The 25,370-nt window shown below is 37.1% G+C and overlaps 2 protein-coding genes across 3 annotated transcripts in view; one reads left to right on the top strand and one right to left on the bottom strand.

Annotated features, from left to right (window-relative positions):
• LOC105749399 (zinc finger protein 383) overlaps positions 1-800 on the bottom strand; it is a 28,938-nt gene extending 28,138 nt beyond the window's left edge. Inside the window, exons 1-2 of the mRNA XM_031947713.1 lie at positions 354-800; positions 128-312 (exon numbers count right to left, since the gene is read on the bottom strand). Coding sequence (XP_031803573.1) covers positions 128-312; positions 354-800 — 632 coding nt within the window. The remainder of the gene's footprint in view (positions 1-127; positions 313-353) is intronic.
• LOC100917562 (zinc finger protein OZF) lies at positions 288-23,350 on the top strand. Of its 2 annotated transcripts, none has more exons than XM_031947467.1 (3): positions 288-516; positions 12,458-12,572; positions 13,397-23,350. In XM_031947467.1, the coding sequence occupies exon 3, from the start codon at positions 13,626-13,628 to the stop codon at positions 15,027-15,029; it is 1,404 nt and encodes a 467-aa protein (XP_031803327.1). In that variant the 5' UTR covers positions 288-516; positions 12,458-12,572; positions 13,397-13,625; the 3' UTR covers positions 15,030-23,350. The 2 variants fall into 2 exon arrangements, with proteins under 2 accessions (XP_031803327.1, XP_031803328.1); XM_031947468.1 differs by lacking the exon at positions 288-516 and adding an exon at positions 629-900.
• The last annotated feature ends 2,020 nt before the right edge of the window (positions 23,351-25,370 follow it).

The raw sequence follows: 25,370 nt of genomic DNA, 5'->3' as shown, positions 1-25,370 counted from the left end.
TAGCTTGGCGCGATCCCCCTCAGGGTTCCTTCCCCGGACGTTCTCCCCACCCCGCTTGGGCGCGCCCTCCGCTCTGGAGCCAGAGGCCCTCTCACCCCTAAGGCCTCGGGGCACTGGCTGGACTCACCCTTGGTTCCGGGGCGGCGCAGGAGGCGTAGACTTGGAGGCGGCTCGGCGGCAGGAGACGGTACTGCCGAACTCCAGCGCATCCGACACCCCTGCGGAGGTCGCCCTCCCCGGCCGGAAGTGCTGCCCCGCTACCCCGCCCTCGGGAGCCGCCCAATCCGGGCCTTCAACTGGCCTCGGGCCGCTCTAGCCTTTGGAGGAGTCACGGTCTCGGTGGCTCCCCGCGCTTGGAGCTCTTTCTCCTGGAGCAGGGGGTGGGGTAAGGCCGAGCGCCTTCCCCTGCTCGTCTTCGACCTAGGACAAAGTGAGGCCCCACTAGGAGGACGGTATCGTCGCTTCCAAGCCACTCGTGTTGTAGAGGTTCCGCGCGTGTAGGCCCGCAGGCAGTGGGTGAGTCTGGGCGGGCGGGGCAGGTCAAGGAGCGCCTCTGCCCACGGGGTCTCCGGGCCCTGCTCGCAGGGAGCTCCGGACTGATTGGGGTGGGGGGAGGGGTAAGGAGAAACCCTTTGGCAGCGTAAATGCTCCTTTGGGCCGGTATTATGAGACCAGAACACCGGGCACGGTGTGGCGGGGGTGGTAGTGGAGGGGTTAGGGAGTGGAGATGAGTAGGGCTTTATCTCTGGAGCATCTGGGAAGGCTTTGTGGAGGCAAGTCTCATCCTGACTGTGCCTCATTCCCAGCCCTGCGTTTCCCGGCCTTTGCTCTGGGGACTCCCTCCCTGCCCCTTTTAGAATTCGTATCCTCTTCTGGACTTGCCTGGAACACCACCATTCTGTAAGAGGCCTTTCCGATTCCTTCTCTTCCCATCGCCGCGTATATGCCTGTATATATTCGTAACGTGTTGTCTCCCCCATAAAATGTAAGCTCCATCTGCGCGGGGGCTATTTCTCTTTCTGTTCCCAGCTCTGAACACCTTAACCTGGCGTATAAGTAGGTGCTTAATAAATGCTTTCTGAGTGATTGTGTGGATATTTGTTACCAATATTCTTAAAAGCTTTTTCTTTTTTCTTTTTCAATTTGGGTTTACTGGCTAGATTTCTTAATTAAGGACCAAACCTTAAACAAAGACCGTTCTGATTCTCATTGAGTTTGGGTCCTAATTGAGCAATCATTTCTTCTTTCATAGTCTTCCCTTCCTTGATGTATTTATTTATTAAGGTTTTTTTTTTTTTTTTTTTTTTTTTTTTTTTGACTAGGTTAAAGAGGAAATTCTTCTATTGCTACCTAGCTTTAGTTACTGAATGGGTGCGGCCTTAGTCAAACTGAGACCTGCTGAAGACCTTAGCTTAAAAAGGCCAAACTCTCTCCCATTGCATCCAGGGCCATCTCTAGTGGTCCTGATCTGTTTCTGACCTCTGGACCCAGATGGCTCTGGAGGGGAAAGTGAGGCAGGTAATCTTGCACAGCCCTTTCTCACTTAAATCCCACTCATTTAATATATCATGGCATCTCCCCATGTTGTGGTCCTGTTCCAGAAGGAAGGCCAAACGGCAACTCCCTGTCTCAAGTCTCTCCCCTCATCAGTTCTGCAGTGAATGCTGCCAGAATGCCACTGGTGGGGCCAAAGTCCTAAATGAGCTAAACATTCCTGCATTCAAAAGCCTTCAGTGGCTTCCCAATATCTATAAAATCCCAGTTCCTCAGCCTGGGTTTAAAGGCACTCCACGATCTAGTTCCAGCTCACATATTCAGCCCCATTTAATATTATTCCTTCATTATATTACTTTTACTACTCAAAATGCACTGGCCGTTTCCTGAATGGGCAGTCAGAATCTCCCATGTGCCTGGAATGCTCTCCCTTCCCCACCCTGGCACTCTGGATCCTTATTTTCCTTCAAGACTTATTTCAGGGACCTTTTCTTCCTTGTTTATTCATTCATCAGTTCATCAATTATTAAGTGCCTAGTAGAGGCTAGTCTTTGTAATAAGCCAGCCCAGTTCTTAATGTTCTTTTCTTTTCATATTGTCTTTTATCTTATATTTATTTTTCTCTACACTTCCTTAGAAAGTAAGTTCCATGAGGGCAGAGACTTATTTTTTGTCTTTGTAATCCCAGTGCCTTACATATTGTTTGCACTTAATGCTTGTTAAATTCAGTTGGACTTTAAAGAGTTGGTAAAGGGGGAAGAGTTCTACAGGATTGGGAAAGAGGGGAAGGTATTTCAGGCCTAGAGGACAATATGACCATAGAAGAGAAAGAGCTCAGATCCTGTAGATGGTAAAGTAGTTCCGGTGAGCAGGAGCATAAACTAAGTATAACAACAAAATAAAGGCCAGTTGACCCAGCAAAGAGAGCACTAGACTTAGAGTTAGAAAAGATCTGCCTTCAAATCTCACCTCTGATACTTCATACCTTTGTGGCCCTGGGCAAGCCACTTATCCTTGGCCTTCCTCAGCTTCATCCTCTCTAAAATGGAGAGAATAATAGCAATTACCTCTCGGGGTTTGTGGGATTTTCCTCCAGAATCAATCAGAGAATATTTGTAAAGCGTTTTGCAAACCTTAATGTTACAGAAATGCTAGAGTGCTATAGAAATATATAGATAAGTATATATGTGTGTGTATGTATATATGGAGTGCTAAAGAAATGCTACAGTGTTATATAAATATGTAGATAAGTGTATATAGTGCTATAGAAATCATGGGCAGGTATTTGTCACAGCAAATCCATCATGGATCCTGGAATCAGGAGGACCCGAGTTCAGATGGAATCTTAGACATTTAGTAGCTGTGAGATCATGTTAACTTTTTTTTTGTCTCGGTTTCCTCATCATAAACTGAATTAGAGAGGGAAATGGCAAATCCCAAATGGGGTAGAGAAGAGCCAGATGTGACTAATCAATTAAACAATAAAAATAAGTGCTAGCTACTATATAATGCTACAGGGATTGATTGAAGGATATGATGATGTTTAGGCAGAATAATAGGAGACTTCAACGGACATTTGAAAACTAGCTTTAAGTATTTGAAGGTCCATTAAATAGAAGAGGAATTAGACTTTCTGCTTTGCACCAGAGGGTGAAACAAAGGATCCATGGGAAAAAATTAGGGAAAAGCAGATTTATTAGTTTTATGTAAAAGGAAAAACTTTATTTTAAAAACTATCCAAAATTGGAAAGGACTGCTGGAAAGTAGTGTGTTCTCTTTCTTTGGAAGTGTTCATAAAAACTCTATTTAGTGGATGCCTTATAAAGGGGATTTTTGTGGTTCAGGCATGGAAATTAGATCATCAAACTAGAATGATCTCTAAAGGCCCTATAAACTAAAACTTCTATGTTTAACAGGAGTTAAGTGAAACCAGGATTGGCAATATGGCTTCATTGGTCAATAAACTAGCTTTTATTAAGTACCTACTATATATTCCTGACATATTAAGTTCTTGGGATACAAAGATACAAATAAAATAATTCTTGCCTTCATGGAGCTTCCATTCTGTTGGGGAGGAGAAAGACAGTATGTATATAATCATCATTATCATAATAGTTAACAATTACATGATACTTTTATCTTTTAAATAGATTTTGAAATCTTTTGTTTTTATATGGCCTACTATTTTCCCCTGAATTTTTCTTTCCTCTCAGAGCAGTCCCTAATAACAGAAGTTTAAAAAGGAACAGAAAAAAAAAATTATCCAAATTGATCAATACAGGAGGAAAAAAATCTGACTTTATATGGATTGTTCCTCACTTGTGAACCTTTAAATGAGTGGGGAAGGAGGTATGTTCTTATATCTCCTCTTTGAAGTCAGATTTGTTCTTTGCAACTTCGCAATATTAATTTTAGTTTAAAAAGTAATTTTTTCGGGGTAATTTTGTTATTATTTCATCTAAATTTTCTGTCCTATTTCCCCCAGAAGCCATTTTGCATAATAATATTTTTTTTTTATAAAGGAAAAACAGGAAGACACAAATCAGCAAACTCAATCAATATATTGAAAAAATATCTGGCAATACATTAAGTGTTTTCTCACCTGTGGGCCCTATTCTGCAAAGGAGCAGGAAGAGGTAAAAGAGGTGTGTCTTCACTTATCTCTTCCTCTGGCTAGGCTTGTTTGTAATTTTGCAACATTCATTTACTATTATTTTGTATTTCATTTTCATATACATTGTTGCAGTCATTTCTATTGTTTTTCTGGCTCTGCTTTTATTGTGGACCAATTCGTGGTAGTCCCTGATTTTTTTGTATTCATGCTACTTTTTATTTTTTAACAGCACAGTAACATTTCATTCAGTTCACATAGCACAATTTGTTTTCACATTCCCAATTAGTGGGCATCTACTTTGTTTTCAATTCTTTGCTGACACAAAAAGTGTTGTAAATAGCACTTTAAGATTTCATATTGCTTTATATCTTTTATCCCATTTAATCTTAACAACAGACCTGTAAAGTAGGTGCTGATGTTATCTTCATTTGACCTATAGGAAAACTGAGAGAGCTTAAGTGTCTTGTCCATTGTCGCACAGCTAGTAAGTGTTTGAGGGGATTTTGAACTCAGATTTTCCTGACTCTCAAGTTCAGTTCTCTAACCACTAAAACCACCCTGCCTCCTATTCTTGCACCTGTACAAAATAAATGTATTTAACATTAAATTATAAGGTAGGTCCTGATAGCTGGAAGTGCCAGAAAATGCCTCAGTTAGGAGGTAGGGTTTGAGTTTAGCCTTATTGAATCTTAGCATGTGTAAAAGAAAGTAATTATTTAATAAGGGAGGAAAGGCCAGGTTGCAGAAGATTTTAAATGCCAAACAGAAGAGTTCATATTTGATTCTAGAGCTAATAATGAACTGGTGTTCATTGAGCAGGGAAGTCACAGCCAAATCTGTGTTTTAGGAATATTATTTTGATAACTGTCTGGATTTGGGAATGGTCTGCATAGAGATAAAAATAGAATAAAAATGATTTAGGGTTTGTAAAATGCTTGACATACATTAGCTCAAATAATACCAATAATAATGCTGTGTGGTGATTAACTGTAAGTTTATCCCCATTTTATAAATGAAAAAAATTTGCTGGAATATAAATAACTTTGATGATCCTCTGATAATATTAAATGAGACTTAATTTGGAGGAATATTTGCTTCTTAAAGGGGTTTGCCAAGGTCATAGAAGATGTCCAGCCCAATATTTGTTACAAGGGTTTTGATTTTGTTAATTGAAAAAAAAAATTGAATGAAAAAAAATAGCTAGCTCAGCATCCAAATGAAAGAAAGATTCTTCACAAATAGTGAGATCCATCAATATTTTTTTCATCTATCTATCTATCTATCTTTGCTAAAGCATTGGGGTTAAGTGACTTGCCTAGGGTCACACAGCTAGGAAGTGTTAAGTGTCATAGGTCAAATTTGAACTCAAGTCTGACTTCAGGGCTGGTGCTCTATCCACTGTACCCAATTAGCTGCCCCACCATCTATATTTCTTATAGAACATATCAATACCCAGACAATAGCCACCTAAATTCGATTCACAATCAAAAGATATTAGCTTAATTATCCACATTTGAAAAAAAATTTGAGTAAAGAAGGCCTGTTGTACAGACTGTGGTATACAATTAGATCTGTCAATACATACATGCTGAATAGATAAGGCCAATAGATAATAAGTTGGGCCCAGAATTTAATTGGAGGAGGAGAGTAGCCCAGATTCCCTTTTGAAAATTGTACAGTACTTTTACATGATCCCAAGATTTATTCAGTCATTCATTAAATGTCTACTATGTATTTTGTTAAGTGCCTGAAAGGCAAAAGATAGTCTTTGCCTTTGATTAAGGTTCTTCTTGAAACATTTCTGTAACTTCAGTGTACTTCCAGTAATAATTGCGAGTCATAGAATTCTATAGTTTTCGAATAATTAAAGTGGATCACTACCCAAACATCATTGGAAAGGTTAACGGTAGGCATGAGCAGGGACCAACACAGAATCAGGCAAAAGGAGTGGTATTAGGCATATCTATAGATATGTGACTGGAAAAAGAATGAATTGGCCAAAGGGTGAAAGCAGTAGAGTGCTTGGAAGTCCCATTATTACCTATACAGGATTTGAAGATCCAAGGACATGAATGTTCTTTTCATGTTAAGTAAATATCCAGTGGAGGATTTGTAGAAGGATATACATGAGATTTACACAGATGAAAAGGCATGGATGGATTGTAATCTGTACCTCTTGAAGAATTACTTACTTTGAGGAGGTCATAAATCTATGGAAATAAGTCTAGAAGTTCAGGGACTCGTACGGGATAACACAGGGATTAACTATCAGAAGCAGAATGCAAAATGAGATTTCTCCTTCCTGACCTTCAGTCTAGCCAAGTTTCCACTATGTATCATACTGTCATGGGAATGAATGAAATTGTCAGGGAGAAAGAATGAAGAACAATAATAAAATAATACCTGATATTTACATAATATTTAAAGATTTGCAAAGAAAATTTATATTTATCTTTTTTGAGCTTCACAATAATTCTGAGCTAATTATTATTAGCCTCATTTTACAATAGAGAAAACTGAGTCTGAAAGTGATAAAGTGATTTCTGTGGGATCACTTAGTAATGGCCTAATTTGAGTTTGAACTCAAACTAAAAATAGAGTCTTCTGGGATGTCCATTTTAAAAGGTTGGGAAGAGTACAGATAGCATGAGTCATTAGAAAAGAAGGGGGAGATTAATATGGTGTCTAGCTTCGGAAGGAAAAAGAATTTCCAGTAGGTGGAAATGACCAATTGTATCATAAGCAGCAGAGTTCAAAGAAGATGAGTTGGAAAAAAAAGATAATTGGATTTGTGATATATTGTTGACCTTTGAGAGAGTGGTTTCAATGGCGAATGGGACTCAAAGCCACATTGCAGGGAATGAAGAGGCATTGGGTACAAAGAAAATGTTTTTATTAGATGCTAACTTTTAAAAAATGATTTAGAAATGAAGGATAGAAAATTCCATCTAACTATGGAATGGAAAGATTGAAGGAAAGGATTTTTCCAAGGATTCCAGAGACATGATCATATTAAAAGGCAGATAGAAAGGGATATAAAACAATGATCCTGTGGAATAGAATGCATGAGAGAAGGGATGATTATTAGAATAAGGAGGAGATAGAGAATGGAGAGAGGAGTTTATATGTTGAAAATGGAGGTTTGGGAGTGGGGAATGGGGAAGAGAAAAGAAAAACTTTGGAGTCATTTGGGGAAATGAAATAAAAAATTGCCTACACTAGCATTTCTCAGACTTTTAAAATTGGAAACCTGAGATTCTCCAATGCAAGGTTCTGTGAAGTGAAGTGTCTCGATGGACAGCAAACCCATCCATTTTACTTTAGTTGTTAGTGATATATATTTCAGTTAAGTGAAAATTAGAGATTAGTTGAAATTGATCATGTTACTAATGGAGCCATTAGTTTGTCAGCAAGTGCATTAAAATAATCAATCTATATTTAGTTAGGATTTTTCTTTTGTAGCAGGGTTCAGTGTGGGTAAATTGGTAAAACTGTAAAGTTTGAATAATAATTAGGAAGAACTAAATAACAGTCAAGAGTTTGAAAACAAAAAGTGTTTGCTAATGACATAAATGTAAAGAAGTCTCTTCCCAAATACAAAATAAATGAAACTAATATATTATTCAGTTTGCCTGACTCTTTGTGACTCCCAAGTCCCTGGGGTTTTCTTGGCAAAGATACTGAAATGGTTTGCCATTTCCTTCTCCAGTGTATTCATATTTTCCAGATGAGTAACTGAGGCAATTAGGGGTTAAATGACTTAACCAGGATCACTTAATTAGTAAGTGTCAGAGGCTGTATTTGAAATGAGATGTTACTGATTCCAAGTCCACTGGTAATTTCCATTTCCTTCTTTTGGTTCTGCTAATTCTGCATCACTTCATTGCAAATCCTCCCATGTTTCTTTGAATTCCTCATCTTTATCATTTTTTACAGCTCAATAATATTTCATTCTCCAGTCACCAAGTACACACTTTTTTTTAGTTTTTTGCTACCACAAAAAGTTCAAGGTGAAGACTGAGAAAAGAACATTGTTAATTGAGAGATCATTGATAACTTTGGAAGGAATAGCATCAGTTTAATTATAATATTAGAACTTCACTTAATATTTTTTATGTTTTTCCAATTATGTATAAAGATAGTTTTTAATCTTCATTTTTGTAAGATTTTGAGTTCCAAATTTTTTCCCGTCTCCCTTCTCTCTTTCCTCCTCTACAGCAAACAATCTGATATAGATTATACAATCATTTTAAATATATTTCCTTATTCGTTTGGTGTGAAAGAAAAATCAGAACAAAAGGAAAAAAGCCACAAGAAAGAAAAAAAAAAAAACAACAGAAAAGGTGAAAATCATATGCTTTGATCTACCTTCAGTTTCCATAATTCTTTCTCTGGATGCTGACAGCATTTTCCATCCCAAGTCTATTGGAATTGTCTTGAACCACTGTATTGCTGAGAAGAGCTAAATCTGTCAAAGTTGATCACTGGACAGTGTTACTGTTACTGTGTACAGTTTTCTTTTATTTCTACTTCACTTAGCATCAGTCTTTCCAGGCTTTCTGAAATCAGCCTGATGACATGATACGTCTTGTGAGTGGATAATTTGTCTTTGTCACTCTTAATCACCTTTTGTATTTTTTTTCCCCAGAGTTAATGTAAAAAATTAGCAACTTCTCCCAAGTTTATAATCTTGGCTTTATCTTAGATTCATTCTCCTTCATTCTTGTATCCAATCAGTGACCAAATCTTGCTTTTACTACCTTTACAACATCTCTTCCATCTGACCCTTTGAATAACTTTTCATATATTTGATTCCATTCTCTCCTTTGAACTACAGTCCCACCTTATCAGTTGCTTATTGGACATTTCAAACTGATTATCCTAGAGAAATCTTAAACTTGAGAATGTCTAAAACTGAACTTAATATCTTTCCCCCAAAATCTTCCCTTTGAAACTTCTCTATTTCAATCAAAGGCACTACCATCCTTCTAGTGTTTCAGATTATTATCCTCAACTCCTTACTCTTTCTTATCTTACATATGCAATCAGTTGACAATCTTACTATTTCTGCCTTCACAATGTCTCTCACATCTGACCCATTCTTTTTTTATTACTTCTCACTTAGATTACTTCAATAGCCTTTAGTTGGTCTCCTTGCCTCTAATCTGTCACCACTCCATTCTGTCCTACACACTGCTACCAAAGTAATTTTCCTTATGCACAAATATTTCATTTTCTATCCCAGTATCTTGGATCTGGTCTTTTCCCTTGACTCAAATGAAATACCTCATTATCTCTGCCTCTTTTCCTTTAAATAGAGCTTCTACTTGAATCCTTTCTTATTCTCCTGACAATGCCCTTCCTTCTCCTTATTTAACTTCTTTGTATGTATTTGTATTTATACTATATAAGTATAGATACAAAGTGTACATGCATGAATCTATTTGTTATTGCCTCCTTTAGAATGTAAGGTCCTTGTGAGTAGGAATGACTTCATTCTTTGTTTTCTTCATTTTTTTTCTTGAGAGGCAATTGGGGTTAAGTGACTTGCCCAGGGTCACACAACTAGTAAGTGTTAAGTATCTGAGACCGGATATGAATTCAGGTTCTCCTGACTCTAGGGCTGGTTCTCTATTACCTGTACTATCTAGCTGCTCCTAGTCTCTATTTTTGTATTTTCCATTGCCTGACACACAGCAGATGCTTAATAAATAATAGATTAGCTGATGACTCTTTTTCCTCATATATATATATATATATATATATATATATATATATTTTTTTTTTTTTTTTTTTTGTGATGCCAATGCTTGGCTATCTCTGGCTCAGCTTTCAGATCTCTGTTTCACTTTGTTTATTATCCTATACCCCACTTATGTGGTGCTTTAAGGTTTATAAAACACTTTATGTACATTATCTCATTTAGTTCTCCTGAAGAAAATATATTTAATCTTTCTAAAGAGCAACACTTCAAAAACTTACTAATAACTACTGGCAAGTTATGTAGTGATTATCAGCCTCACAACAATCTATAGATATTTTTATCCATAGATAGATATTACATTTTATTGGAAGACTGCCATCAAGGTCCCCTTTAAAAGCATCTTTTCTCTAGGCGAAATATCCCCAGTTCTTTCAAACAAACTGAATAATTCATATTCTCATAATATCATTTTCCTTCTCTTATTTCATCTTCCCTCAGGTCTCTCCTCTTCTGTACTGGACAAACGTGGATTTAGTTTTTTTCAGGTTTTTCATACACATGTATAGTGTTTACATATAGAAGACCTGGGAAAATGGTGAAAGGATATATAATTGAAAGTATTAATTCTATTCTTTGTTCCTCTTTGGGGTGAGGATTTTAAATTCCAGCCTCCATCTAAAGTCTGTTGTATCTCTTGACTGCCTCTTGAGAAAGGAGCTTATACTAATATCTATATACCCTTTATATTTGAGAAATATATAAACACTCATGTCATTACTAGCATATTCTCTTATCTTTTATAGTTCACACATACTTCATAACCAAAAGTGCTTTTTATTTCTCCTCTACCAAAGGGTGGAAGTTCTTCCCTTTTCCCCAAACCTCCATGAGTTTGGATTGTCACTGTTACTGTAGTTGAAATTTTTCCCCTCTAGGTCTTGGTGAACCCCCCAGATGTGGCTATAAATCTTACGGGAAGAATGGGTTCTTTTTGACCCTGCTTAGAGGGGACTCTACAGGAATGTAATACTGGAGAAATATAGGAAAATGATCTGGCTGTGTAAGCCCTCTCTTGAGGAACTCGGATCTGAATATCTTGGTGTTCATCTGATCTAGTGAATCAAAAGAGTATCTGAAAAACTAAGATGGGTTTGCAGTCAGTTTCAAGTATCAATAATTCTTAATCCCATCTAGGTTGAGGCAATCAGTAATCACAGTGAAATAATAATAAAAATTCTCATTTCTAAAGCAAATTAATGTTTATAGAAAACTTCCTTGCAGCAGTCTTGTGAGTTTGGTAGTAATGTTAGCTCAGATTTATAGGTGAGCCATTTCTTTTTCTTTTTTCTTTTTTTCCCCTTTATTAAAGCTTTTTATTTTCAAAACATATGCATGTATAATTTTTCAATATTAACCTTTACAAAGACTTGTGTTCCAGTTTTTTCCCCTATCCACTCCTCTAGATGGCAAATAGTCCAATATATGTTAAACATGGTAGAAATATATGTTAAATCCAATATATGCATACATATTTATACAGTTATCTTACTGTACAAGAAAAATCAAATCAAACCGGAAAAAAATGATAAATAAAATAAAATGTAAGCAAATGGCAACAAAAAGAGTGAAAATGCTATGTTGTGAACGACATTTAGTTCTCACAGTCCTCTCTCTGGCTGTAGATGGCTCTCTTCACAAGATTATTGGAACTTGTCTGAATCATCTCATTGTTGAAAAGAGCCACTTCCATCAGGATTGATCATCGTATAATATTGCTATTGCTGTGTACAATGATCTCCTGGTGGGCTTATTTCTCTTAGAATCAGTTCATGTAACTCTCTTTAGGCCTCTCCTTATTGCTTTTTATAGAACAATAATATTCTATAACATTCATATACCATAACTTATTCAGCCATTCTCCAGCTGATAGGCATCCACTCACTTTTCAATTTCTTGTCAGTATCAAAAGGGCTGCCACAAACATTTTTGCACATACAGGTCCCTTTCCCTCTTTTAAGATCTTTTTGGGATATAAGCTCAGTAGAAACACTGCTGGATCAAAAGGTTTGCATAGTTTGATAACTCTTTGGGCATAGTTCCAAATTGTTCTCCAGAATGGTTGGATTCATTCACAGTTTCACCAACAATGTATTAGTTTCCCAGTTTTCCCACATCCCCTCTAACATTTGTCATTATCTTTTCCTGACATCTTAGCCAACCTGAGAGGTGTGTAATGGTTAGATGAGGCATTATTATTCCTTTTTCCTAAGTTTCAGGCATAGTCTGTGCAGAGCTGGAAATAGACAAGTTTCCTTAAATCTTTCTGAATTTAAATGTTCCCTTTGTCTCTAGAGGTGGCCATTTTTCATGCTAATCTTACAAGGAAAAAAAGTTTGCATTATATTCCCTTGATTCTCATGTTGCCAGTTCTTTCTTGTTCTACCAGTCCTCTAGGAAGCAGGTCTGAGAACACCTCTAAGCAGGTGCAACAGTTTTCTTGTGGACTTTTCTAGTCTCATTTCTCTGGACATTATTATTCTTTTCACTACCGTACTCTTTATAGATCTAAGGGTTGGATCTGGGTTTAAGACAGCTCTATGAACCTGGTACAAATCAGCAATCTTTATTTTATTTTCCACAAGCAGGATTTCCAATAACAACACCTGGTGTGATCTCTTGGCTGGAGTAAGGGGAAGAATCATGGATAAAGGCAATTCAGGAACTTAAGGAAAAGGAGATCCTGAAGAAAGACTCAGTCAGGTGAGCAATGGAAAATCCCTAGACAAATTATGTACTTGGATTTCAGCAGTGCATTTGATAGAACTTTTTATTCTGTCTTTATGGACTTTGTAAAGAAAGCTAGACTAGAGAAGAATATTGTTAGGGGTATTCATAGCTGTTTGAATGACCAGTTATTAATGATTAGCTTTGAATCAGGTTTCTGGTAGAGTAATTTAGAGATCAGTCTTTGGTCCTGGGCTTTTTCATATTTTTTTAGGGACTTTAATAAAGATATATCAGTAAGATAGGATAACAAGAAAAAATATTTTTTTGTATCTTATTTGATAGAATGATGTTCTAAATATCTCCACAAATCAGGCCTATGTGTGATTTTGGTCTAATAATATGAATCACACAATCATATAGTTGGAAGGACCCTAGAGGCCATTTAATTCAACCCATACCTATATAGGAATCCTAAACAAATTTTCAGCTAGGCTTAGCTTGAAGAGCTCTAACAAAGGGAGTCAGTAACCTCCTGATACATCCATTTTAATTTTTTGGATAGGTCTGATCATTAGGAAGTTTTTCCCCTGATAACTAATCCTAAATCTGGTAAATAAGCTGGAAAGATTTGGTAGCCATAGGATAGGAATATGAGGTCAAAAACATATCAAGGAAATCAGTTCCATGATTCCAAATAGAATGGTGTGATGAACCATTTCTGAATCCCTTTTTCAGTTAACATCCTGTTAGCTTGATCTTGTCCATAGGTGCTTTTAGCACCTTGATAGTAACCAAATGTGACAACTAATCTTATCACAACAAGTTAATGCATCTGCATTTTGTATTTGTTGTTTCAGACTATGAAACCAGGACTAAGAATAAAGAATTGTTTCCAAAACAGGAAATTTCTGATGAGATGGGGTTCTACTGCTCAATATTAGAAAGATCTACAAGGAATACTTCCCAAAGACCAAAATTTGCGAAGCCAGGGAACATGAAGGCATATCAAAGGAAAACTATTGGTCTTCTGCAGGGAAGAGAATGGGAAAATTATTTTATTAGAAGAGAGTTTTCAGATCAGTGACAATGATCCACCATATACCCTACACAAGGGTGACCAGTCAGGAACATAATGAATTTGTGAGAAGCCTTGGTATGGACTCAGACCCTGTTGGATATCTCAGAGTTTCTTCAGGAGTGACATTGCAGGACTATGATAAAATAAATCAGATATTCAAACCAAATTCAGACCCAGTTAAGTACCAGAAAGACCTTATGGTAGAGAACTCTTGTAAATCTGGTGGATATCAGAAAACATTCAGGCAAAGCTCCACTCTCAGTGAACTACAGGGAATTCATACTGTAGAGGAAACCTGTCAGAAGTCTACAACCACTGATCATCAGAGAATTCATTCTACAGAGAAACCCTATGAATGCTGTGAATGTGGTAAACACTATGCCAGAAAGTCTTTGCTTAATAGACATAAACAAATTCATACTGGAGAAAACCTTTATGAATGTACTGAATGTGGGAAAACCTTCAGTCAAAGCTACAACCTCATTAGACATCAGAGAATTCATACAGGAGAAAAACCTTATGAGTGTAATGAATGTGAGAAAGCCTTCAGTGAGAGTTCAAGGCTCATTAAACACCAGAGAATTCACACAGGAGAAAAACCTTATGAATGTAAAGAATGTGGGAAAACCTTCAATGATCCCTCAAACTTTATTCAACACCAGAGAGTTCATACTGGAGAGAAACCCTATGCATGTAATGCATGTGGGAAAGCTTTTAGTGATGCCTCAAATCTTATTCAACATCAAAAAATTCACACTGGAGAGAAACCCTATGAGTGTAATGAATGTGAGAAAGCCTTCAGTGAGAGTTCAAGGCTCATTAAACACCAGAGAATTCACACAGGAGAAAAACCCTATAAATGTAATGAATGTGGGAAAACGTTCAATGATCCATCAAACTTTATTCAGCATCAGAGAGTTCATACTGGAGAGAAACCCTATGCATGTAATACGTGTGGAAAAACCTTTAGTGATGCCTCAAATCTTATTCAACATCAAAAAATTCACACTGGAGAGAAACCCTATGAATGTGGTGAATGTGGAAAAGCTTTCATTCTGAATTCATCCCTCATCAGACACCAGAGAGTTCACACTGGAGAAAAACCATATAGATGTAATGAATGTGGGAAAGCTTTCAGTCAGGGTTCAAGCCTTAATAAACATCAGAGAATACATACAGGTGAAAGACCCTACAAATGTAATGAATGTGGGAAAACTTTCATCCAGAGTTCAGGCCTCATTCGCCACCAGAGAAGTCACACAGGAGAAAAACCATATGAGTGTAATGAATGTGGGAAATCCTTCAGCCAGAATTCAGTCCTCATTCGACATCAGCGAATTCATGCGTCAAAAAACAAAGAGTCCGCAAAATGGAATGGTTTACCATGGGAGGCAAAGTACAGGGGGGAATAGGTGGCTTTGGAGTTTGTTCCCACTATGATTTCATACTGGAGGAAATACATGTGAATGCAGAGGATATAGGGACATCATCATTTGCAGGAAACATGGGAATACCTTCTTTTGTACAGAAGTTAAGAAAGCCTTCTTCATTTATGGAGTTCCTACACCAGGAAACTCACTGAGACTCTGAAGTTGTTTCTGGAAAGCCATTCAGTAAATGTAATCTCTTATTCAACATCTTAAAATTAACACTTGAGTCACTATGTAAATGAAGTATGCTCAAGTCTTTATAATATAAAGTACTTTATCCAGCTTTATTAGGCATCAAGTAGTTATTCTGGAAAGACAACCTATGATAAATCTTCCAAGTAGTGAATTTTATTTAGCAATTTAACTTAGTGGCTGTTTTTTGCCTCCTAGAATATTGCATATATTGCCTGCCAGTAGGTGGAAGTATGGTACCCTTCACATGAACTATAGAACAAATGTCTTGACTTTCAAAGTGTGGCTCTATTCCAACTCCCGCAGATATCATACATTTTCATTCTAGTATGCATTTTAAAAATTATTCAAGTTATGAAGCCTTAACCAGACAATATACTTTGATATTTTAGAGTAAACATTTTAAGCTCCAAACCCTAAGGTGTAATTGAATATATTTCTTCATTCTATCTCTGTTGTAATTTTTAGACTTCTTCCCCCTTTTTTTTTTAATCTCTATATGCATAAAAAATATTTTACTCATTTCATTCTCATGATGTCTAGAGGCAGCTAGGTATATTACATTTAAATACTGGATCTGGAGTCAAGAAGACCTGAGTTCAAATCCAGCTTCAGGCATTTTCTAACTGGGAGATCCTAGGCAATTAACTTCTGTCTCAATGACAGCCTGTCTGTAAAATGAAAATAATAATTATACCTACCTCCCAGAATTGTTGTGAAGATGTAATATTTGTAAAGTGCTTTGTAAACATTGAAGTGCTATAGAAATACTAGCTATTATTATTGGTGAATTGGTATGGATCTGGAAGAAAATCTTTAATAACATCAATTAACAAGCATTTATTAAGCACTTACTATGTGCCAGATACTCTAAAGAGGCACAGAAGGCATAAAGAAACAGTCTGTCCCTGTAAAGGAACTGTCTATTGGGAAGTGCATAAATAAGTATAACAAAATACAAGGGGATTTGAGGAAGGTCCATGGAGTTTTGGAGGGGGGTGGGTATTAGGAGAGATTTATGTAGAGCTGACTCTTGAAGGAAACAAGTGATTTCTAAGAGGAAGAAGTAAGGAGGGAGTAAATTCCAGACATAAGGTCAGCCCAGTATGACAGCATTGAGATGGGAGATACGGCATCATGTATAAGGAACAGCAAAGCCAATTTGGCTGGACCATAGTATGCAAGAAAGGAAGTGAAGCATAATAGGTCTAGAAAGGTATATTGGAGTTGGGCTATGAAAAGCTTTAGGTGACAATTTTGGAGCCATTGGAGTGTACTAATGGAGAAGGGGAGTGAAAAGGCTTAGATTGATACTTTAGGGAAATCACTTTGCAGCTGTGTAGAGAATGAATTAGAGAAGGGACTTGATACAGAAAGACCAATTAGACGATTTTTGCAGTGGTTCAAGTAAATGGTGATGAAGGCCTAAAGAAGGGGTGAGTAGAAATAAGGGATTAATATGAGCTCTTTTGAAGGTAGAATTGAAAAAAAGAAATAGCAACTAAAGGGATGGAGGATGCCCCAGGATCTGGTTCTTGTCCTGCTGTGTTCAGTCAATCAAGAAACATTTAACAAGTGCTATATGCCGGGTTCAGTGCTGAGAATAAACAAAAAAGAACATACTCCATCTTAAAGGAGGGAACAACATGTTTATAGAAAATTAAAACATGCCAAATAGTTTAAAATAATTTTGAGGGGAGGGTATAATCAACTGAAGAAGATCAGAACAGGGTTTCTGTAGTCTGTTGGTTGCTGGAATTGAAGGAATTCTGTGGCATGAAGGGGAAGAAAAACTATTTCATGTTTAATTTTTGTTCCAAAGCCCATTATTATGGGCTTGTCCTTATTGGTGGAGGTGAAGGCCCTGCTCTATATGAGAGATAATAAGAGTTGGTGTGAGGTAAGAGAACCTATCTTTCTCAGTTCCCTTTGGGAGCCTGTCCCCTTCAGATCCCTCCAGGCTTCAAGTCTTTGGGACTCCAAGTGTCAAGTCACTTTAGGTGCTTCTGCTCTTCAGTTTCAGAATGGAAGATGGCAGAGACCATTTCAGGTTGCTAAAGGAAAAGACTCTGGAAGAGCATAAGAGAAGCTGGCAACCTTCATCCTATCTCTATTCACAGCTGCTACACTAGAGACTTTGGGGAGTTTTCACCTTAAGGGAAGTCTAGGACACTCTTGGTTCAGCTGAGTGATCTTACTCTTAAGTGAGAGAGCCCCTTTACTTTTAAATATTGTCTGGTATGTATTCTCCTATGCATACTTTTCCTGATTTCTTTTTTGTTTTAATTTTTTTTTTTTTTTACAATTAGGATAAATTAGGGTTTTTTTTTTTTGGCTATTCACTATGGATGTTAATTGTAAAGCTTGTATTTAGCACGAAAGTGATCAGACTTTAGATATAGAGCTTAGTGTTTTCCTTTCCCTCCAAAATGACAAAACAATCCGATTTCAAACCTGATCCCCTAGATAAACAGCAGACAGATGAACTTTTGCCCTGCTATCCCTTCTGTCTTTGTGGAGAGCCGAGTGGCCTCATACCCAAACTTGCTGCTTCTCCTGGCAGAGAATGAAAATCTCCCATGGAAAAGAGTTGGGGGAAAAGAGGCTAGAGATGTCTGTTTTGCCTCCCATTGGATTTCTGCTGATTCCTAATCTTGAATTTCTGACTGCCTACCAGATATCTTGAACTAGATGTTTTATAGAAATTTTAAACTCAATATATCCCAAACTGAACTGATTATTCCTTCCCTCTTCCCAATCCTCATTATTGTTGAAAGTATTAACATTCTCCCAGTCATCCAAGCTTGTAACTTGTCATTTTCAAATCCTTACTTTTTTTTCATCATTTCCATTCCATATCAGATCTGTTGCCAATGCCTATTGATTTTATTTTCCCAACATCTTTTGCATATGCTCCCTTCTCTGATCTTGCCACTATCCCGGTGTGACTCATTTCCTTATTCCTGGACTGTTGTAATAGCTTTCTGGTTGGTCTTTTCCCAACTCTAGTCCAACCTTCACTCAGGTGTCCCATTTGTTTTCCACTCATGTTATCCCACTATTCAAAAATAGCCAAAGGTTTCCCCACCTTCAGGATCAAATATAAAATCCTCTGCTATTCAGAGCCTTTTAAAATCTTTTCTTTCCACTTCCCTTTCCAATTTAATTATGCTTTACACTACATCTCTCTCTCTCTCTCTCCTGCCCTACCCCCAGTGTATTCTTTGATCCAATAAAACTGATCTTGCTGGTCCTTGAAAAAGGATACTTTATTGACTTTTTATTGTCTGCCCTCTGTATGTGGAATACTCTTCATCCTGGCTTCTTTGGCTTCCTTTACCCTCAGCTAAAATTTTCCCTTCAGGAAGCCTTTATCAGTTCCTCTTAATTCTAGTGTCTTTTGATTATTTCCTGTTTATCCTGTAGATAGCTTTTTTGTACATAGTTGTCAACGTGTTTTCCCTATTTACGAACTCCTCAAGGGCAGGAACAGTCTTTTCCTTTATATCTCTGGTGTTTAGCACAAACATCTAACACATAGTAGAGGTTGCCTGACACATTTCCCTGTGAGACATGTGCTATGATTATTCCCATTTTTAGAGATGAGGAAATCAAGGATCAGAGGTCACATACCTGGTAAGGATATGAGGATTTAATTAGAGTTTTTCCTGACTTCAGATCTATCCTATCCACTTTATTGGGTTCCCTATAAGATGGAGAGTGGGGAAAAGAATACTTCATATCAACATTATTGCAATTTTTTCCCATTGCCCAGGGAAAAGTTTAGTTCACCCCCAATCTTCCCAAAGATGGATGCCCAGATCTTTTATCGAGATCTACAAAAGAATTTCTGACTGAGTAATGATTGCCATGACCTCTCATTCTTATGTGAACCATTTACAGGATTCTTTGTGGACCTAGCTAGGACTATCAGCTGTCTAGCTTCTAACTTCTCCTTGGTAGTTATAATTATTGATACAGCAGTAGTTAATAACATGACAAGTGGGGGTGAAAATCTTACTTAACATGGAATTATGTGTTGCAGAGAGACAAGTTGAATGGGTAATTGTGTGTAATTTTGTTGTGGATTATCTAATCCACATTAAGTTTTCATAATGCTGATGAAATATTTGGATTGCTTTTTTGAAAAAGGAGTTTATGCATTCTGCTTTTGATTGACAAAGGAATAATATGTCACAGAGAAGTATATCTTCTGGAAGAGAGCAAATGTCATGGAAAAAAACATGCAAAAGATTTGCAAACAGTAACCAGAAGTTGAATGAGAAAGTTAGTGTAACATTAGATATCTCCCTAAAGAACAGGAAAGTGAATTCAGCAGAAGTATTGAGCCATAGCTGCCATGAAGTAGATTATTTTCAACTGTATTGATGGCTACTGATATAAGGGAAAGTAAGTTAGTGACAGAATCCAAGGTTCAAGGTTTTTAATGATATAAAGACTACTAAGAATGGTTGTAGTAACCCTGCTGGCTTTCTGAGGGAGTATTTGGCACTACATTTAACCACGTGATCTTAGTAGTTAACATTTTCCGACTTGTGACTACCAGAAATCTCAGATGATCCCTATGTAATGTCCGGATAAGCTATGACATGGAGCAATTCCCAACAAGTCTCTCCAGGAAAGTCAGTTATTCAGATGTAGGACCACACTGGAAACTTGCTCTGGTTGTGTGGATCATAGCAATTCACATGGTAGTCATCTAAGTCTATATGTATGTAGATTGTAGAAAGAATCAATTCTAGGACATCTAGATAGGGCTGTACCACTGTTTAGTAGTAGGAATGATTAGGAGAACTGTCTTACGCGACAACTTACTGACTCATTGATTTTCCCAAGTATTGTAGATATTGGTGAAAGTAAAATAAAAATTGTGTTTGCTGGATCTACTGGTTGAGTGTATAGGTAGTTTGTGATGCATCCAATTTTTGTGATTGGATGCTAATGGAGTGCAAAGTACCTTTTGAATCTTCTAAAATGTTAAGTGCAGAATTGGCTGCAAAGAGTTTCTTTCCCCTGTGATGGAACCAATATCTATCCACTAGAGTTCTTTTCTACCCTCTCTCTGCTCCTGTTCCCCAATTAAGTTAATTTTCCCTAACAGACAACAATATGGACTTGATTGACCCAGGGTGAAATAAGTTATACTGTGCTTCCCTTGACAACTTCTGATTGTATTGATACAACTTCCTGGTTACCTAAGGGGATAAAAATTTCCATTATCATAGGGCCAACACCTCTCAGGCCTACTAGATGCTGAACCTGCTAACCATATGTCCATATAGAGACAGCAGGGGCCTTGTCTACTGAATTCAGCTAAGTGCTTTTGTAGCTTTGTACAATATCTTTGCTATGTTAGGGCTAAGGATACATTTTGTCAACTATTCAATGATTTAAGAATGCTGCTTTTTGTTCCAACATAAAATCTGAAACTAATAGGATGACAGTCATGCTGCTCCTCCTAAAATCCTCATTGTATAAATAAGTCCAGACCACTAGGGTTAATTTTTGAGATGAGTATGTAGAGAGCTTTGTATCGGAAGAGATTTTCCCGGGAAAGGAATATCATGACACCACAGGCATAAGTCTTCCTTACAAAAGGCTAGTAAGAATGTAGGTGCAGACCTAGGCAAGTATAAAATGAAATAGTTGTTGAAAGTGGCTGCCTCATTTATGCAGTGAAATACTTTTGTATGTTTAAATGGCTTCATTAGGGCCATAGAGTAAAGAGAGTACTAATGATTTTATCTGGGAATGCTTAAAATATTCTAATTCCTTGACAGTAGCAGGAATTGGCTGCAGGACAGTCTCCTCCTCTGTCACCATGTATTTTTGTCTCTTTGTAACTTGTATTAATTGGTCACAGTTTAAATTTGTCAAATCCTAACCATATCTATCTTATTCTTTCCCTCCCATGCTGACCCTAGTGTTCCTCCTATCTCCCACCCTTTTTTTTCTTTTCTAAGCAACCCCCTCAGCTCCTTTAGCCAATCCTCATAATAGCAATTTCAAGTCCTTCCCCCCCCCTCCCCCCCGCCTTTTTTTATAACACTTCATAGGAAAAATTGAGGAGCTTAATAAGAGAATCCTGCATGCAAGTTGGTTTTTGTAAAAAACTGAAGCTCTGATCCATTGGAGAATATACATACTCAGCTTGCTGAGGACAAAGAAGCTGGGACCTAGGACATGGTGGTGTAGCCAAATCATTGGGGAGACAGCAACATTTCCACTTCTATGCTTGAGAATCTCAATATTGAATTGGGAGTTTTGTATTTACAATCAGGTGTGGGTGGGAGAGGAAAATGTTGACTACAGTAAGTAAAGTATAATCTGGATAACCTGGAACTCCAATTAGGTATTGAATTGTTTTAAAACAGTCTACCTTGTCGTTATCATGAATATTTAATAAGAAACTCCAGTTTCCGAGATTAAGTTCGAGTTTGTTTAAACTCTGAGCTCATAGGGCTTGGTTTCATTCCATATTTGTGTTCCTGTTGCTTTTGTAATTTGTCTTTGCAAGAAAACAAAATTGTGGAACCTGCTGGGCATTTGTACAATGTAAGCAGACTACTGGCCAAAAAAACACAAAACCAAACTAAAACTGAAAGAATGACTAATATTATCCAAAGCTGACTGTTGTTATGGAAACACTTTTGACCCAAAAGAATCACGCCTAATCACTGTGGTGCTAGCTTAGGTGCTAGCTAGTAAAATCAGTATAATGTTGCAGGTGGAATTGAGAAGTTTATCCCTGGAGGAGGACGGGCTGGAAAACGAGCTGCCTATGCAGGAGTTAGAAACCAACTCTGTTTATAACATAGCTAACTCAGCTTTACATAGAGCATGAAATAATACATACCTGGATCTTGTCCTGTGGGAATCAAGTCAGCACCTCTCTGCCTCATTTCCTCAGTGATTTTGCACATTTTGGAAGGGTTTCATGGAGAATGTACTGAGCTCTGAGCCTGCTTCTCACAACAACAGAAAGCTGTAAACTCTGACCTGGACTCTTAGCTTAGACACTGTTCAAGTCTTCTACAGGATAATATAAATTCAACCAAATATGAATGAACCTTAAGTACTTATGAGACACCTGAGGATGTTGTATCTTCCAGGATAGCTGGAGTGTCCAAACTATGACTGTAGATCTCTAGCATGTATGTCACGTGAAAGAAAAAGTAAGATGAGCTCATGTGAAACACTGAAACAGGGCCTCCTAGGTTCCTGTTTACCTCTTCAAAGTGCTGCTTCTGAAACACTAGTAAAGGGAAAGATGGGATGAGTTCTTGTGATTCTAGACCTCAGGATACTCTGATACATGTTCATATCCTGTAATCAGCAGATTGCAAGCCTTGGGATGTGGAAAACACCTTTAGAACTGTTCTATTAGTGTTCAAGCAGATGTGTAATATTAATAGACTGGAAGTCTATGCTGCATGCACTGAGCAGTGACTTATAGTTACTTGTGAATGAGAGTATAAAGGAGTCAGAAACTCCTTGACTTTGATCAGTTATAACCAACTCTGAAGTGGCAGTGTGCCTAGCTGTCAGAATTCTAATTATGTTTCCACTGTGGATGCTTTTCACTTCTAAGCCTGTAGCTTAAAACAATAAAATGAAAATTGCAACTTCACTTTGGAGCTTTGTCCCAAGTCCAGTAGTAGTTGGTATTTTAAATATATTATTTTACCCAAAGAAACACCACAATATTTTATAGTGCTTTAAGGTTTGTAAAGCACTTTATATACTTTATCTCATTTGATCCTCACAACAACCCTGTGAGGTAGGCATTACAAGTATTATTGCCATTTTACAGATGAAAAACAGACTTAGAGTAGTTAAGTGAATTCTCCATGGCAATGTCACACAGTTATGGCCAAAGGTAGGACTCAAAGCCGTTTACTGGCTCCAAATCTAGCACTCTGTTCATTAAGCCATTTGCTTCTCAATCTGTTGCTGACTACATGGAGGATATTTGGATTAAACATAGAATTACTTAGGTTGTTGTCCTCTACTATTTACAAAGGAAGTATGGAACTACTACATGGAATGGATTGGGGAAAAAAAAAAGCCCAAGTACCTTTTGTTGATAAGGAGACCAGCAATATGTATTTCAACAGCTGTAATTACCATTTAAGACTATGGAAGATCATTGCTGCCTTCAAGAAACCCTGGTCAGTAAATTCTGGCAAAAGCATCACTAAATGGCTCATGCCCATGGTCCAAGGTATATCAAGATTTTGTGGAGAGTGTAAAGAAGATGGTATATAGCTGAAACCTGAATAGAAATGCCTATGGCTACTTGCATGCATTTGCTTAGAACACTGCATAATGATATTGAGGGTGGATTAATCTTGTATTACTTTATTTTAATGTTAAGGAAAATAAAGTGCAATAGAGTTCAATGTTTTCTTATTTAAATAAAGAAGCTCCAAAGGTACTACACAATAAAGTCATCTATTACTGGCAGCCACAATAGCTCCTTCATGCTTAGATCCTCTAAGAAGTGAGAAAACTGGCTGTATTCTGACACAAAGGATACTGTCTTTCTTGGGTACATATCCAGGATGTTAACAGAGCCTTCTGAGAGCATTTATACACTTCTGGTGATAAATGTGAGAATGGATGCCAGTAGGAGGAAAGTGGAAAGAATTCTTGGGGGAAAAGAGAAGGATTTAGGGGTGGCACATAAAATAATTTCACCATTACTGATGATTCAAAAGTAAAGAGAATGTAGAAGATAAACTAATGACTAAAAGAGGGATTAAGATTACATTAGCTAAGATTGTTAGCTAATGTAGGATTGGATGAAGCAAGGAGAATGGCTTCCTCTGAAGAGCTTTAATGAGCAAATTGAGAGAAAACTTCCCATATACCAGGTACAAAAGAGCAATAGGTTTGACATAGGATGAAAAGTAGTGGAAGGCTCCAGTAATACACCAATGTGTGGAATATGAATAAGATCTTTATATAAGGAAATAAGCATAACCGACATCTTGGGAAGCAAATTATGACTAGAATGAAAGAAGATATATAGCTTGTTTAAAAAAAAATACACATCAGCAGAGAAGAATTGTAAATGAAGGACCCCCATGTCAGAGAGATTAAATTAGGAATTCTTGATGTAGATTACAAAGTTTACAAAAGTAGTGGAAGAGAATTGAACTTTTTGGACATCTGGAACTTTCATGCCTTGGTAGTAATTTCAGGTAGAGGAAATTACAAAGAGAGTTTATTCTGATCAATAAAAAGAAATTGCTAAGGGAATTTCAAACTACTGACATTTCATCAAGTATCTAGTCAGCTTTAAAATTTATAATTGATGAAGGGGACTCTGTTCTGATGGGTATTCTACATATTAAGTTTTTCATGTTAAAAATAGGATATGTAGGTTTCTAAGAAAGCTTACAGAATGCAATTGATAACACCATACCACACATTTTCACTAAGAAAGCAAAGTGATAAGAATTATAATGAAAAATGTGAACTCTAGGGAGTGATATCACAATGAATTATTGTATTCTGAGTGATGGGAAAAAAACAAACTCTTTAGTTATATGTAGGAAAGCCCGCATCCCACATAGGTATATTAATTCAGTTTTAACAGCTTAAAAAGCCACTTTAAAGCTTTTAAAAATAGCTTTAAAATCCTTTTATCCCTTTCTACTTTGGATAGAGGAACTTTTCAAGTTTGTAAAATATTTATTTATGAATGTGTGAAAACACTAAAAGTATCAGCAACCAAAAGTTCTCTTTGTGGGCTTAGAATAAACTTGGAATTTGAAAGATATTGACCTTGGGTTCATAGACCCGGGTGGGCTATTTCTAAATTATTCTGAGATAGAGGGGTATGTGTGTGAATATGTAGTGGTACTCCAGATTTAAATAAAATCATGGGAGTCAAGCTTCATGCCTGAGGCTAGAAAAACCTGTAAAATTTAGGCATCAGCAAGGGTATGCAAATATGTAAGGGTATATTAGTTTTCTTTTACACTAATACACTGAAAATACTAATTAGCCTATTAGTAGCATTAGATTGTGCTTGACTAACTGCTATAATCTATAGGCAAAGATATACTCAAGATAAATTTTTAAAAAAGGATTTTTTTTTTT

This window comes from Sarcophilus harrisii, chromosome 1 (assembly GCF_902635505.1).
Source record: "Sarcophilus harrisii chromosome 1, mSarHar1.11, whole genome shotgun sequence".
NCBI classification, from domain to species: Eukaryota; Metazoa; Chordata; class Mammalia; order Dasyuromorphia; family Dasyuridae; genus Sarcophilus; species Sarcophilus harrisii.
Note: the sequence above shows the minus strand (reverse complement) of the source record. Positions and strands in the feature narration are given on the sequence as shown.